The sequence below is a fragment of the Myxocyprinus asiaticus genome, chromosome 24 (assembly GCF_019703515.2).
Source record: "Myxocyprinus asiaticus isolate MX2 ecotype Aquarium Trade chromosome 24, UBuf_Myxa_2, whole genome shotgun sequence".
NCBI classification, from domain to species: Eukaryota; Metazoa; Chordata; class Actinopteri; order Cypriniformes; family Catostomidae; genus Myxocyprinus; species Myxocyprinus asiaticus.
Genome location: NC_059367.1, coordinates 18144511 through 18160479, shown reverse-complemented (window position 1 = coordinate 18160479; position 15969 = coordinate 18144511). Strand labels below are relative to the sequence as shown.

The window sequence follows — 15969 nt, the reverse complement described above, 5'->3', positions numbered from 1 at the left end:
GAAACATTTTCTAGTTATAACCTACTCTTTAGACTCCGACATGGCTTGTAACAAATATGCTATGGCTTGGCAACTAGATTAAAACAGCACATATATTAGAAGTTTCTTTACAAGGGAAATACAGCCTTTTGGGAAAAGACATTATGATGAAATGTCATTAAAGTGTAAATACTGAGATTGATAAAACATTGTGGTTCTTAATGAAAAACTTTTATTTAAAAGTTATGCAAAACACATTGCTTTGTGACATCAACTTGTATTCATCATCCATGATTAAAGTGATTAATTCATAATATAATACAAAACAAATGTTCATCTTGAACCTTAAATTGAGTTTGATTTCATTTTGTTTAGGCAATATTAACTACATTAATGAAACGCAATACAAACACAAATTCGATAAGAATACAGTAGAAATTATTAGGCAGTTTTCTATTAGTTTAGGCTTAAGGAAGTAAACAAACTGCCGTTTTATGAAAGTAGCAATTATGTGGGTTGTGTTGAACTTTCCAGAGCTAATGGCTCCTTTATTTTTCAATTATTATTATTGTGCTTACATTTATAATTGTCTTTAGATCTTAATTTGTATTGGTAATTTTCCACTTGTTGATGTAGACGAATACTTGCATGATGGCAAATGGGGCCGGTGGAGGTAGTTGGAGACGGTAAATGTTTGAATTTGGGGAGGTGGTAATATATGATTTTTTTTACCACTTTGCTTTTTTTTTTTTTTTTTTTGTATCTTTTTCGTTTTGTTTGAAATGCAATACGAATTTAGAAATATTTTTGGTTTAAGTTTTTCATGTTTCAATAAATGAATTTAATTTTTAAAACAGCGACTGGTGGAAGTGAAATGCGTGCAAAATATTCACCGATCCCTCTGCAGTGGGGGCAGGGGTGTTGAAGATGTCATCGGTAAAAAAATATTGTGAAGAAAATATTATTTCTTGCACATTGCCCAGCCATACTCTCAAGCTCCCAACATGAGGGTGAGTAAATGATAGCAGAATTATAAACTACTCCTCTAAGGCCCTTGTGGACATAGAAGAACATGTCCCATTTCATAACCTGTGATGTGATCTGAATTTAGAGGGCCGTTCACCACTTTTTACTTTATCTCCTATGGGCTGTTTTGCTTCTCTCTAACTCTAATGCTTTGCTCTTGTGCTTTTATTAAGCGTCCTGAGTGCTGGGGCATGCTAAGCTCAAACACAAATAAAGCAGAGGTGTATAATGTAATAAAAAAATCAATCCAGTAGCTTTTTCTAAAAGCTTGATCTGGTTTCTGGACACGTTAATGTCTTGCGCCTCCGTGACCCTTGTTGCATGTCTATCTGCACTTAGCTGAATGATGCTGTATAAACCTGAGTGTATATATTAGTTTATATAAATATGCCATATACACGATCAGCCACAACATTAAAACCACCTGCCTAATATTGTGTAGGTCCCTCTCGTGCCGCCAAAACAGCACCAACCCGCATCTCAGAATAGCATTCTGAGATGCTATTCTCACCACAATTGTACAGAGCAGTTATCTGAGTTACTGTAGACTTTGTCAGTTCTAACCAGTCTGGCCACTCTCTGTTGACCTCTCTAATCAACAAGGCATTTCCATCCACTGAACCGCCGGTCACTGGATGTTTTTTTTGTTTTTGGCACCATTCAGAGTAAATTATAGAGACTACAACAGGAGATCCCAGGAGATCAGCAGTTACAGAAATACTCAAACCAGCCCATCTGGCACCAACATACAGCAGTCTCTAGAATTTACTCTAAATGATGCCAAAAACAAAAAACATCCAGTGAGTGGCAGTTCTGCGAATGGAAACGCCTTGTTGATGAGAGAGGTCAACAGAGAATGACCAGACTGGTTCGACCTGACAAAGTCTACAGTAACTCAGATAACCACTCTGTACAATTGTGGTGAAAAGAATAGCATCTCAGAATGCTATTCTGAGATGCAGGTTGGCGCTGTTTTGGTGGCACGAGGGGGACCTGCACAATATTAGGCAGGTGGTTTTAATGTTGTGGCTGATCGGTGTATACTCTGCATTGGACTGTGGAATCAATATCTGACTGGGAATGGGCACATGAACCATTGTTTACATTTTAAGGACTCGTGGGGGGCTTGAAACGAATTGTAATTGTACAATTGGATCAGTATGTGTGTGTAAGAGCAGTTTCTATATTTAGAAAAATAATTAATTGTATGAAGTTTTATTTGTATATATGTATGAGGTTTCAATGCAAAACTAATTAAGAGAAATGATGTTATAATTTATTGCTCTTATTCTATAAAACATGTTCTTGCTGTTGGAAATATTTGTTTGTTATTTCCGAGATCACACAATATTTTTGAGCGAATACTTGTCTGCTGTGTGTTCCTCTCATTTGGTGTGTGTCTGAATGTGTATGTGTGTGTCTCGTGTCTCGTGTCTCTAAACATGAAATCACCCAGATTGGTTTATTTTAAGCATACAAAATGGTTTTATTTGTCTAAAGTGTTATAGTTTATGCATTGAAATAACCACTCAAGAACTAATGCACATTACACATTTTGTAATAAGGACTATTGATATTAATCAACAGGTACCATATTAGTATAAGCATAGAAATCTACATTCTAACACCAAGAGAGAAATTATGTAAATTGTGTTGGATAAAGTCCTCTGGTCACATACATTGTATACTGAGAAATGGAAATTCTCCATTAGTATTCATTGTGTGCTTGTACATTATAGTCAAAAGTCATGCAAAATTAGTCGAGCTGAACAAGTACCTCTCTCAAGAGGTGGCGTTAAAACTGGTCAAAACTCGTAAGGCCGTTTTTCTACAAAATCAATTCTTCAAAGGACTTTGAACACTTTTAAATATGCTAACATTTTTAATGTTTATCCCTTTTTTATTTGTTAATAAGAACATATCTTCATTTTCAGCTAAAAAAAAAAAAAAAAAACTGCTACACTACTTAAAGGGATAGTTCACCCAAAAATGAAAATTGCACATCTTCATTACATCCATATGGCTTTCTTTCTTCACAAAAGGAGATGTTAGGCAGAATGTTAGCCCCAGTCACCATTCATTGTATGGAAAGATATGTAATGAAAGTGAATGGTGACTGAGTTTAAAATCCACTTAAACCCTGCTTTTGTTTTTCTGCCGAAGAAGAGTCATGCAGGTTTGTTACAACATAAGGGAGAGTGAATGATAACCGAATTTTCATTTTTGGTTGAACTATCCTTTTAAGGAAACATGTTCCTAATAACAGTATATTCAAATGTACAATCTGTTTTTATGTCAAAGCTGGTTAGATTTCATGTGGTTCCAGAGTATTTTGTGCTTCCATATTTGCTGGTGGTTAGTATGTGTTCACTTTAGGCCAAACAGGCTTTTGAATATCAGTCAAATGGGTGTTGGGGTAAGAATTGCTGTACATTCAGATTACAAAGCACTACATTGCTTTCGTCATAAACAGGCCATCACAAATAAGCAGTACAAATGTTCGGCACTATGTCACCATGTTTACAATGATTGTGTCTGCACTGGTTAAGCACTTGATAGTTGGGATGCTGTAATTACAAGAGTACATAATACAAAATTCAGTCTACAAAATCACAAATAAGTTGAGAATCAAACAGTTGCTTGTCTTTTGTGCAGTTGTGAGGGATTTCCCATATAAGTTCCATTTGTCTGCTCAACCCCACAGAGAGTGATTTTTATGCTTGTTTACAGTGTGTGCCTTGAGTTTTTCTGTGTATGTTCAGTCAACATTCATAAGTTTCAAGTCTTTGTCCGTTAGCCATGTGCTTTGTTTTCAGTTTGATCAGGACTTTAAACACTAACAAAATCAATAAAAGCAGATGCTTGACCTCAGAGTTTTTATAATCTTTAGTTGAAATACAATGTTAAAAGTTTTTTTGTGCCTGTTGAAATTCATTGATAAAGAACATCAACTTTATTAGCCCATGAAATTAAAGAGGATGATAGTTACGTGATTTTGCTCAGCCATGTTAATAATGTGGAAAGATGTCCAAAGATGAGAACTGTACATAAAAAATTAGAGGGATAGTTCACCCAAAAATTTTAATTGTCATAATTTAAGTGAATGGTGACTGAGGCTAAAATTCTGCATCTCCTTTTGTGTTCCATGTAGGAAGTCATACGGATTTGGAACAACATGAGGTGTGTAACTGATGACAAAATTTCATTTTTGGGTGAACAGTCCCTTTAAGTTGATTATTGATCCATTCTTTCCTCTCAGACAGTGGTAACAGACAATAGAGGATTGTACACCTTTGTCCCATCTGGAGAACGAGAGCCATGGGCTAGTAGCTCTTGGATGGTGATCCAATTGTCCAGTATGCGTCGGTTACGTTTCTTTGAGCTTTTTTTCTGGCTGAGGTCCAGAATGGAGGTTGCCATCTGGACTGTCTCCGACTGGTTCTCCCTGCCTGAATCCAGATCCCGTTCTCGCAGATACTCTATGCGGCTCTGCATCATAAACTCTCTGCGTCTTCGTTGTTCGCGAGCCCTCAACAGCTGCTGCTTACGCTCTTCTTTGCTCCAGTAGCGTCCCATCTTCATTTCACTCATGGCATCATCATCGGTAGTCATGCCGCTACGCTCTTCTCTGATCTTCATTGCGCGAGCTTTCAAAAGTCGATCACGGACGGGACGTTTGGCCACGTAGCGGGTCCCATCGCTCCTGATCTTAACCTTCCACTCCATGCGTGGTGAGGCAGGGGGAAGCGGCAGAGGTAAGGCCAGAGAGAGCTTCGCTGGGCTGGGATGAGGAAGGATCCTGGGGCCTTCATGGTCGCTACCACCCATTGGGGCCTCACTCTCTCCCTCCACAGCTCTATCCAGGGGCCCAGAGCTCTCGGAAAGTGAAGATCCCAGATGCATGCAACTCTGGTACCGTTCCGGAGTGAGGCCGTTTGAATGTCGGCGTCTGGTGAAGTAAGGACTGGACTCGGCACTACGACCACCATTTCTGTCATGGCTGCTTACTCTTGAATTGCCCTCTGGTATGCGTCGGACAGTGCCTTCTCTTGAAAGTGAGCGGAATTGCTGGTTGATAGCGATGTTTGTCTGAAACTTCTTATAGCTGCTGGGTGAATAAGAACTGTTGAGGCTTGCTCGTCCTCTTTCACTCCAATTTGGTCGTTCCCTGTGTCTACTAGGTAGAGGGCTTGTGGACTCATCCATCTGAGAAACAGGAAGTCGATGCTCACTCACCATGGGTGTGCTCCTGCAACTCTCTCCCCCAGTGTTGTAAGCACTGGTGCTATCCTTATCTGATCGTTCCTTCTCAGGCAGTTCGTTGATGTCAGACAACTCGTGCAGAGGAGATCCCTGTGGTTCAGCGGAAGCCCGTCCAGATGTTTCTTCCTCCATCAGCCAGGCTTTCAAACAGCGCTCTCTTAATTGCTGCATCTTCTGTGCCCGCAAAATGTTGCGACACTTGAACTCAAGGTGTCTCATTTCCTCTTCCAAAAGCACCATTTCATGTGGAGTTGGGGTCATGAGGTTCTCGTTACTGTTCTCATCAAGAGCCACATCCTTCTCTCCAAGCTCATCTTCCTCTTGTGTTCCTTTTTCATTTTGTTGTCTTTCCTGAGCCTGTTGCACCTTCTTTACACTTTTCATCCTCTTCTCGTAACGACACTTGATTTCCAGTAGCTGCTTGTACCTCTCGCATTCCTCCTCTGTCAGGCCTGGCATCATCATCCCACTGACGGGGTCATGAAAGTACCCTCCAACAACACTTCCACAATCCAGCGAGTCGGTGCTGAGGTGCAGCTCTCTGAGAGGGAACAGTGGAGATGGAGTGTCACTTCCGCCATTCCTGGCCGGCCTGAACTTCCGTAAGCTGCCGGGCGTGTTGGTGCCGTTCGTGTTGGAGGCACTGGTCTGCTCTTCACCCAGAAGAATATCATGTTCGGAGGACTCTTCGTTCTTTGTGCTCTCATCAGTGCGGCCCACACCACTATCGAGTTCCTGACTGTTGCTGAGGGTGGCTAGGCTGAGCATGGGCATCTCCCGATGTAAGGCTTCCTCAGGAATGCCTGCTTGGGTTCTCTGTTGGCGTAAATGGTACAGGCCAGACAGGGGAGAGATATTAAGGCTGTCCACGCTCATCTCGGCAGGTAATTCACAATCGAGTTCCTCTGGGTCCAAATGAGTGTCCGTCTAGGGGAGAGACATAACGTTAAAGGATTAGTTCACCCTCAAATGGAAATCTCTCGTCATTTACTCTTGTGTCATTCCAAACCTGTATGACTTTTTATTTCATGGAGCACAAAAGGAGATGTTAAGCAGAATGTTAGGGATTGAAAATCTCAGTCACCGTTCAATTTTGTTGTATGGATACAATGAAAGTGCAATGAAAGTGAATGGTGACTGAGCCTAACATTCTTTCAAACATCTCCTTTTGTGTTCCCAGACGAAAATAACATCATACATGTTCTGAGTTCTTCAGAATAAAATATACATGATGACATCTGATGAAGACCTCACAGTTAGCTATATTGAGTAGCTTTTTAAGTTCATAATTTTAAGAAAGAGGGAAGGGACAGTAAAATAAAAAATAAAGGGTCGAAAATACGAGTATTGTCTCAATGTAAGAGAAAATACATGCAGTAATACATTCTAACACTAGATGGCAATGTAGATATACAATGGCAAGTGTGTACCTATTGAAATGAACATGGAGATATTTCTTTTAATATGTAAATTATTATTATTATTATATCCCTATATAAAGTAATATTGTAATATTAATACTGTAATACTATATATATATATATATATATATATATATATATATATATATATATATATATATATATATGTATATATCATTTTTACCAGACATCAAGTTACACTATATATTAATTTTTTTGTCAAATGCTTTCTAACCAAAGTGCCTTCAGCAGGCAGTTAAGAAAACAGATTTATTGATGTATTGATCTGTATTCCCTGAGTATCCTTGTCTGTTTTTTTTAAGCCAATAATCAATTTAAAATATCACTTGATTGTATCTCATATCATACTCAGGATCAGCCTGTGGCATTTCCTAAGCATCTCTCTCTCTCTCTCTCTCTCTCTCTCTCTTCATCTCCTTTTGATTGAGTAAAACTTTAATCTCTTTCCCCTACACACACTCTGTCTCTTTCTCAACCTCTTCTTCATTTTCTATCTATTCCTGTACTGATTTGACAGCTCCCCTTGCCTCTAGTCTTCAGTTCATCATTAATCACTTTATGTTGCTGGGAGGGTGATTTTAGATGAGACTGAAAGGTACGAAATGTCCCTCTTTTTGTTCTGATCTTGTTAGTGCTGAGCGTTGGCTGGAATGAGCTCCCTGTTTTATTCATTAGCTGATGGCTGTGCTCATGATAGATGATGTTTGCCGGCTTCACACAATAACAGCCAATTTTTCAATATCTCCACTGGTTGCCCAGATATTACAGCAAAATTGACACAGTTACACAGTCATAAATTCAGAAAACTCCATCTCAGAGACATATATACAGCATAAACAGTTTCTAAACAAGCGGTGCAAGAGTAAAATGCCATTACATTTTTATTAAATATCACATGAAATGTTAATTTGCTCCCACAGACATAACTTAGCTGCATATCTTAGCCCCTTAGGCCTAAGCAATAATTTAACACTGGCTATTTAAAGTGGAATTGTGTAAAAAATATCTATTTTTATTTTTTTCTAAAAATGCTTTTGTGCACAACCATTTAAGCTGTCATAACCATATCAAGATGTTTTAGTTTATCTCTATTCTTTCCCGTCCCTATCCTGCCCTACCTATGTACCTTGTTTGTACCTCTTCATTTTCTCTCTGTTTCATGCCTTTCATCAATTCCTTTCTTCCTCTACTCCCTCACTCCCCTCTCTGCATGTCTTTCTAATGGTGCCCTTCTTTCCATTCTGTAAAGCAGCTTTTTTTTCCCTCTTGCTTTCTCTTCATCTCTTTGTGGAATAATGTTAATAGAACTGCTACAAATCCTTGATGGCCATCACTAAGAGTGATCACATGATGGAGACATTGAGTGTTGTGAGAGTTCTGTTTCCCTTCCTTCAGCAAAATAAGCCATTAATTTGAGGATATGCTGTCATTGGGGATGGAGTGGGTCCATTAACTTTGCATGTGCCTTAAAAGGCCTGTTTTTGTGTGTACATATGTGTATGTGCTTGATCATGCTTTTGTGCTTGTACAGGTGCATCTCAATAAATTAGAATGTCATGGAAAAGTTCATTTATTTCAGTAATTCAACTCAAATTGTGAAACTCGTGTATTAAATAAATTCAATGCACACAGACTGAAGTAGTTTAAGTCTTTGGTTCTTTTAATTGTGATGATTTTGGCTCACATTTAACAAAAACCCACCAATTCACTATCTCAAAAAATTAGAATACATCATAAGACCAATAAAAAGAACATTTTTAGTGAATTGTTGGCCTTCTGGAAAGTATGTTCATTTACTGTATATGTACTCAGTACTTGGTAGGGGCTCCTTTTGCTTTAATTACTGCCTCAATTTGGCGTGGCATGGAGGTGATCAGTTTGTGGCACTGCTGAGGTGGTATGGAAGCCCAGATTTCTTTGACAGTGGCCTTCAGCTCATCTGCATTTTTTGGTCTCTTGTTTCTCATTTTCCTCTTGACAATACCCCATAGATTCTCTATGGGGTTCAGGTCTGGTGAGTTTACTGGCCAGTCAAGCACACCAACACCATGTGTGCTTAAAGTTAACCAACTTTTGGTGCTTTTGGCAGTGTGGGCAGGTGCCAAATCCTGCTGGAAAATGAAATCAGCAACTTTAAAAAGCTGGTCAGCAGAAGGAAGCATGACGTGCTCCAAAATGTCTTGGTAAACGGGTGCAGTGACTTTGGTTTTCAAAAAACACAATGGACCTACACCAGCAATGACATTGCACCCCAAATCATCACAGACTGTGGAAACTTAACACTGGACTTCAAGCAACTTGGGGCTATGAGCTTCTCCACCCTTCCTCCAGACTCTAGGACCTTGGTTTCCAAATGAAATAGAAAACTTGCTCTCATCTGAAAAGAGGACTTTGGAACACTGGGCAATAGTCCAGTTCTTCTTCTCCTTAGCCCAGGTAAGACGGCTTTGACGTTGTCTGTGGTTCAGGAGTGGCTTAACAAGAGGAATACGACAACTGTAGCCAAATTCCTTGACATGTCTGTGTGTGGTGGCTCTTGATGCCTTGACCCCAGCCTCAGTCCATTCCTTGTGAAGTTCGCCCAAATTCTTGAATCGATTTTGCTTGACAATCATAAGGCTGCGGTTCTCTCGGTTGGTTGTGCATCTTTTCTTCCACACTTTTTCCTTCCACTCAACTTTCTGTTAACATGCTTGGATAGAGCACTCTGTGAACAGCCAGCTTCTTTGGCAATGAATGTTTGTGGCTTACCCTCCTTGTGAAGGGTGTCAATGATTGTCTTCTGGACAACTGTCAGATCAGCAGTCTTCCCCATGATTGTGTAGCCTAGTGAACCAAACTGAGAGACCATTTTGAAGGCTCAGGAAAACTTTGCAGGTGTTTTGAGTTGATTAGCTGATTGGCATGTCACCATATTCTAATTTTTTGAGATAGTGAATTGATGGGTTTTTGTTAAATGTGAGCCAAAATCATCACAATTAAAAGAACCAAAGACTTAAACTACTTCAGTCTGTGTGCATTGAATTTATTTAATACACGAGTTTCACAATTTGAGTTGAATTACTGAAATAAATGAACTTTTCCACGACATTCTAATTTATTGAGATGCACCTGTATGTGTCTACCTAGAGGAAACTTTTATTGCTTAAAGGTGGCTCTTTCTCAGCTCATGTGACTTAATTGAGTTCTCGGTTATATTTTGATCTTATTTTGATCTTTACCTCTATCTCTGGTCTGGCTAGCAGTAATGAGAAGTTGGTGCTGTCCTCTCGGGTCAGAATTGCCACGGCTTCCTCTCTGTTCTGAACTTCCACCCCATTTATCTAACATGGGACAGATAGAAACTTTATTCTCAGTGTTCTTAGAACAGTTTTGTTTAAACACAACAGAACAGTCCTTTTCTCCAAAACACCATTAAAAACATCTCCCTCACAGTCAAACAATCCATTGTCATTATGAGGTCATGCTTTGTTGGTTCACCAAATTAAGTTTTCTCAGTAAAGGATGTGTCAATTTCACATCAGAAACCAAAATAAACTGAAAACGTGTCGAGACAATGGAAACCTGACACGTTGTGTTTGATTTTCTGTTATTATTCTCCAGGGTAATTTTGTGGGCTGTTAAAAGTCACATCAGTTATTTCTATGTATAGACTGCATATCCCTAGGAATCCCTCAGTCTGCATCCCATATGAACTTAATGACAAAATGATGATGTCGCTTCATCTGAGATTGCTGTCAACATGTTTGCAATCATGCTTGTGTTGATTGCAAGTGTATTATTGCATAAATTGTTTTAATACTTAAAACAAGTTTCAGTAAACAAGTTTGCTTCCATAAACAAGAAGTTAATATTGAGTAACTGATTTTTAATCCATACAGAAATCTAATGTATGGCAATATATGTAAAACCCATACATAATATCTCTGTATGTATTGTTTTCACTAATAAAAAAGTCACATACTTTTACATATATGCAACATATATTTCAAAATACTACAAAATTCACATTACATATACATTTCATACATGTAACATAAACATAAGAGAAGGTCCATGTCTGCCTTCCTCAGTGTCACGAAGTCATATATGTAACATATAAATTATTTTCCCAAATCATAGTGGAATTTGAATACGCAAATATATGTCCAAATATAGGAAACATAATTTTGTTCATATGGCCAAAACTCTTTTGTATGGTAAGATACAATATGGCCAGTTATTACATTTGTTTTTGTGCTGCCAATAAAATTGAATTGAACATTTTAATTTCTATGTAGAGAGTACATATTTGAAATTACATGTAGTGAACCAGGATTTCATTTCTAGTGATGCAAACTGTTATACAAAATAACAGCACTATTGGAATGCCATTTTTCCAATTCAATAAGTGGATCAAAACCGTAAAGCATTATAAAGGACACCAAAACCATATACCTGCAGTATCCTGTCACCCTTTCGGATTCTTCCATCTTTTGCTGCTATACTGTTTGGATTTACCTAAGAACAAAAAATATTAAATATTTAATCATCTTTAACTTAATAACTAGAATATATTATCAGTTGTGTTGAAAACTAAAGCAAAATAACTTGCCCCATGTGGTCACTCACCTCCCCTACATAGATGCCCTGGTCCTCCTCATCGTCTGTGCGGTAACAGACTGTTAGCCCCAGTTTATCCTGCTGACTTGACTTATACAGCTCCACTTCCTGACAGAGACAAAGAGAAAGAGCTGCTTACGGGGCAGAGATTAAACCCTCAGCTTTAAAAAGGCAACCAACACAGAAAGCAACCCAAACCAAATGTTTGAGATGTTGTGGGTTGTGGTAATATGTCTTATGTGTTATTGGTCATGTTTTAACATACAAATAAAACTGCTCAAGTGGTCCATGTTGACCAAGACCCAATGTTGAAAACAATAAAGCAACATTATTTATGATTTTTTTGTATGAAAATATTCAGAATAAATGTATATTTCAATGTGCTTATACTTTGTTTCATTTAATGCAACAATAAAATTCAAATTCTACCATTTTTATAATATGAATTAACTAGTTGCCTATTTCAGCGAGATTCATGTGAGCCAGAACAAGTGTATAAATAAATTAATAATAGGCTCATTCAATTTTATACACCAATGAGCCAAAACATAATGACCACACACATGGTAAGCAAATAACATTGATCATCTCCTAACAGGCCACATGTCAAGGTCTGGGTAGATTAGATGGTAAGCGAACAATCAGATCTCATAGTCAACGTGTTGAATGCAGGAGAAATGGGCAGGAATAAAGACCTGAGTGACTTTGACAAGGGCCAAATTGTTATGGCCAGGCGACTGGGTCAGAGCATCTCTGAAACGGCAAGGCTTGTTGGGTGCTCATGATCAGCAGTGGTGAGTACCTACCGACAGTGGTTCTAGGAGGGACAAACCACAACCGGCGACAGGGTGTTGGGCACCCAAGGCTCATCGATGTGCGAGGGTAACGAAGGCTATCCTGTCTGTTCTGAACTGATAGAAGGTCTACTGTGTCACAAGTCACAGAAAATTTTAATGATGGTTATGGGAGGAATGTCACAACACACAATAAATCGCACCCTACTGCGTATCCACAGTCCGGTCATAGTGCCCATGATGTACACTGTCCACCATCGAAAGCGGCTACAATGGGCACTTGAGCTTTGGAACTGGACCTTGAAGCAGTGGAAGAAGGTCGTCTGATCCGATGAGTCCCATTTTCTTTTACATCACTTGGACGGCCATGTACATGTGCACCATTTACCTGGGGAAGTGATGGCACCAGGATGCACTGTGGGAAGATGACAAACTGGTGGAGGGAGTGTGATGCTCTCGGCAATGTTCTGCTGGGAAACCCTGGGTTCGGCCATTCATGTGGATGTCAACACGTGCCAACTCCTTAAACATTGTTGCAGACCAGGTACACCCTTTCATGGCAATCGTATTCCCTGATGGCAGTGGCCTCTTTCAGCAGGATAATACACCCTGCCACACTGCTCAGATTGTTCAGGAATGATTTGAGGAACATGATGAAGAGTTCAAGGTGTTGCCCTGGCCTCCAAATTCCCCAGATCTCAAACCTAATGGGCATCTGTGGGATGTCCTGGTCCAACAAGTCCGATCCACGGCGGCTCCACCTCACAACTTACAGGACTTGAAGGAGCTGCTGCTAATGTCTTGGTGCCAGATACCACATGACACCTTCAGGGGTCTTGTAGAGTCCATATCTCTGCAGGTCGGTGCTGTTTTGGCGGCACACGGAGGACCAACAGCATATTATGCATAATGTTTAGGCTCATCAGTGTATGTACCGGATATAGTCATTTTACCTGTATTATGACATGTTTTACATTATTTTATTTAACTTTGACTCAGACAATATCTTTCAGAGGGGCAAACTGGAATTTAATTGCTCTTGTCATGTGATTTTCATAAAAATGTTCACATGAAATCAAAACAACCTAAAATTTCATTTAAAGTTGACTGATCTGTGTAAAATATTTCAACAACTCTTTCTAGACCCTTGCAGTGGCATGTTTATAGTTGTATATAATGGGCTATAATGTTTTGTTGGTGTTCCAACCTCATATTCCAGCTCTTCTTGTTGATCCACCTCATGATTGGCAATACTGAAGTAGTTATTTGGATCACTATATTCATGCCCTAGAGAACGACTGTAAAAGAGAGATATTTCTTAAGCAGATTTTCAATGCATGAAACATTGGTCTATTTCCACAGACCTAAACATCCTGCTGAAATCACCAGCATGTTATCTGGGGTTTCCACTATAACCAGCAAGACTTTCTTGATCAAGTCAATTAATTTAGAAAAACCATTCTGGTCGACCAGCTTCAAGTTTTCATGGCTGTGTTGGTTCACCAGCTAGACCAGCATCAAACCAGTATTATCCAGTCTGAACCAACACTGATAAATCATGCTGGTCTTAGCTTGTCCTTTCATCAGGGTACACAGTATTGTGATGGGAATGAGAACCTATTTAGAGGCAGAAGATGGAAAAAACTCTCACAGATCATTGAGCAGGTATGGCTCCGCCAGCTGGGCAAGTGGAGGTGAGGGTGGGGGCATGGGTGATCCATTGCTTGGGTAAGACCCTCTGTCCCCACTCAGATAGTTCTGGAAGCTGATGTCAGTCTGGGTGGCATTGTCCATGCAGTCTGTAATAGCCATGAGCCGGGCCGTGCCAGCGGCCACACCTAATCTCCTTCTGTATCCCTTACGTACCACCTGAAGTAGCAAAGGATCATGGGGCTGCCCATCTTTATCCTGGGACAGATGAGATGTTCTTCTGCCTTTGAGCTGCAAATAGAAGAAGATGAGGGAGGTAAAGGAAGAGAAAGTTAGTCAATTGGATGAATGTCAATGGACCTTGTTTAATCTGATGCAAATTAAAACAAGGCTATGAGGGATCAAAGCAGGACTGTAACTACCATAGACATTTGTTCCCCCAAATATTCAGATTATTAGTTGAATAATTCTCAAATTATAAAATTTGGTCCACCCTAGTCTGACACAGTTTAACCTGACACTTTAGATTAAGTGCTGAAGCTATACTATGAATAGAGAGAATGTCGTTGGGAAAAAGGGAGAAAGAGCAGGAAAATAAATGCACGAACAAGCAAAATTCAAGGAAGGGTGTACAGTAGTTCTGCTTCTCCTTGGAGAGAACTAATATGGCAACCAAGCAAAAATGGCAAGAGCAATATATCCTGTCACAGAACAACTAAAAACATACTCATACTTGCAGGAACAGCTTTCAGTTTAACTATTCTCAGTGACACCAGAAGATACTGTTGGTTTATTCTCCTGTGATAAGTCAGAAACACAAATCAGAGCATTATATATTCTACTTACCTTTACTTCTGCATCAATGGGACGCATAGTGTTTCCCTTCTGTGGAGAAAAACAAAGAGAAGGTAAAAATTTAACATGGGATCATTGACAGCTTTTCAACAAAGTGTTGTATATGCAAGATATAGCTGGTTAAAACAGAGTTCATGTTTTAGCAACCTTGTTTTGGTGTACATATGAAGTCATACTAAATGTAGCATAGTACTGTATCTGCTTGTGTAATGTGGACCTGTTTTTTTTATTATTTTTTTTATGGAATGGTATACAGAAAATGTTTCTTCTCCCTGAAAGATAACACAAATAAGTGTCCTTAAATATCTTACCTTACTCTGTGACAGCACTAGACTGTGTAAACAGCTAACAAAAATGTGACAGCGGGCCGCATACACGTTCTTTGATCAGCCAATCAGAAGACTTTGATGTGCTTTCTGCCTGTCAATCATTTGGCATGTTCTCATAGTGTTATAGTTGAAGCGGAACATTCAGTTCTGCTTCAGTTTTACTCCTAAAGAAATTTATTGTAATTTTAAACATATATATAAAATCATGAGCACTCACATGAGATGAGGACTCTAGTCTTATCAGTAACCTTATAAAAGCTGCTTTATTCTACATGGAGTGAGTCCCCTCATGGGGGCTGCCATGTTGAGTTTACATGACCAGTCAAATACTACTTGCTTAGTCTTAGTAACCAGCCTGTTATTGGACACTTTCACTCTTGGATTAAATTAATCATGGCTGACTGTGAATAGTGAATTTCTATAATGGCATCTGTGACTGAAAACTGTTGATTTTGAATGATGCTGCATCCATGCCACTAGGTGTCACTGCAAGTCCTAGATGACACAAGCAAAAAGTTACTGAGTGCACCTTTAATGTCATATTCAGATTCATAACAGTCATCAGTTGAGGGCGCTATTTTGCTACTGTTGTGTTTGACAACCGTCAGAAGACGTGGTACTCTACTGTACGGTGAAAGTCTTAACGGTTTGGTGTTTTGGAAAGAGGGTGCGTGTATAATTTAACTGCTCAGTCTCGTGGAAGTTTCAGAACGGCTAAAATCGCTTACAGCACCTTCTAAGTATGTTTATTGTTATCATAAAATAACAATTATAAATGATACCATAAATTTAAAACCAGAGTTTATGGCTTCCATGTCTGTTAGCTTTGAAGCCATCTACATGCTAGTGCACTCCTAAAACTTGACAATTCTGAGCAGATATATTATAGCTTTCTCTTTCAGGAAAATGGCCCAACAATACTGATGATCATCTCCTGCTCAGGGGCACATACACAAATATTTGTCCAATAAAATGCTCTCTAGAATGAGAATGTCCTCTCCCTAATAATTTTTTTCTGTTTGCTACCCA

General features: G+C 39.2%; 1 protein-coding gene across 1 annotated transcript in view; it reads right to left on the bottom strand.

Annotated features, from left to right (window-relative positions):
• Positions 1–1963: 1963 nt before the first annotated feature.
• pdzd4 (PDZ domain containing 4) overlaps positions 1964–15969 on the bottom strand; it is a 33609-nt gene continuing 19603 nt past the window's right edge. The window contains exons 2-8 of the mRNA XM_051653199.1: positions 14603–14641; positions 13758–14047; positions 13314–13404; positions 11322–11420; positions 11148–11210; positions 9932–10033; positions 1964–6195 (exon numbers count right to left, since the gene is read on the bottom strand). Of these exons, the coding sequence (XP_051509159.1) occupies positions 4261–6195; positions 9932–10033; positions 11148–11210; positions 11322–11420; positions 13314–13404; positions 13758–14047; positions 14603–14641 (2619 nt within the window). The 3' untranslated portion in view covers positions 1964–4260. The remainder of the gene's footprint in view (positions 6196–9931; positions 10034–11147; positions 11211–11321; positions 11421–13313; positions 13405–13757; positions 14048–14602; positions 14642–15969) is intronic.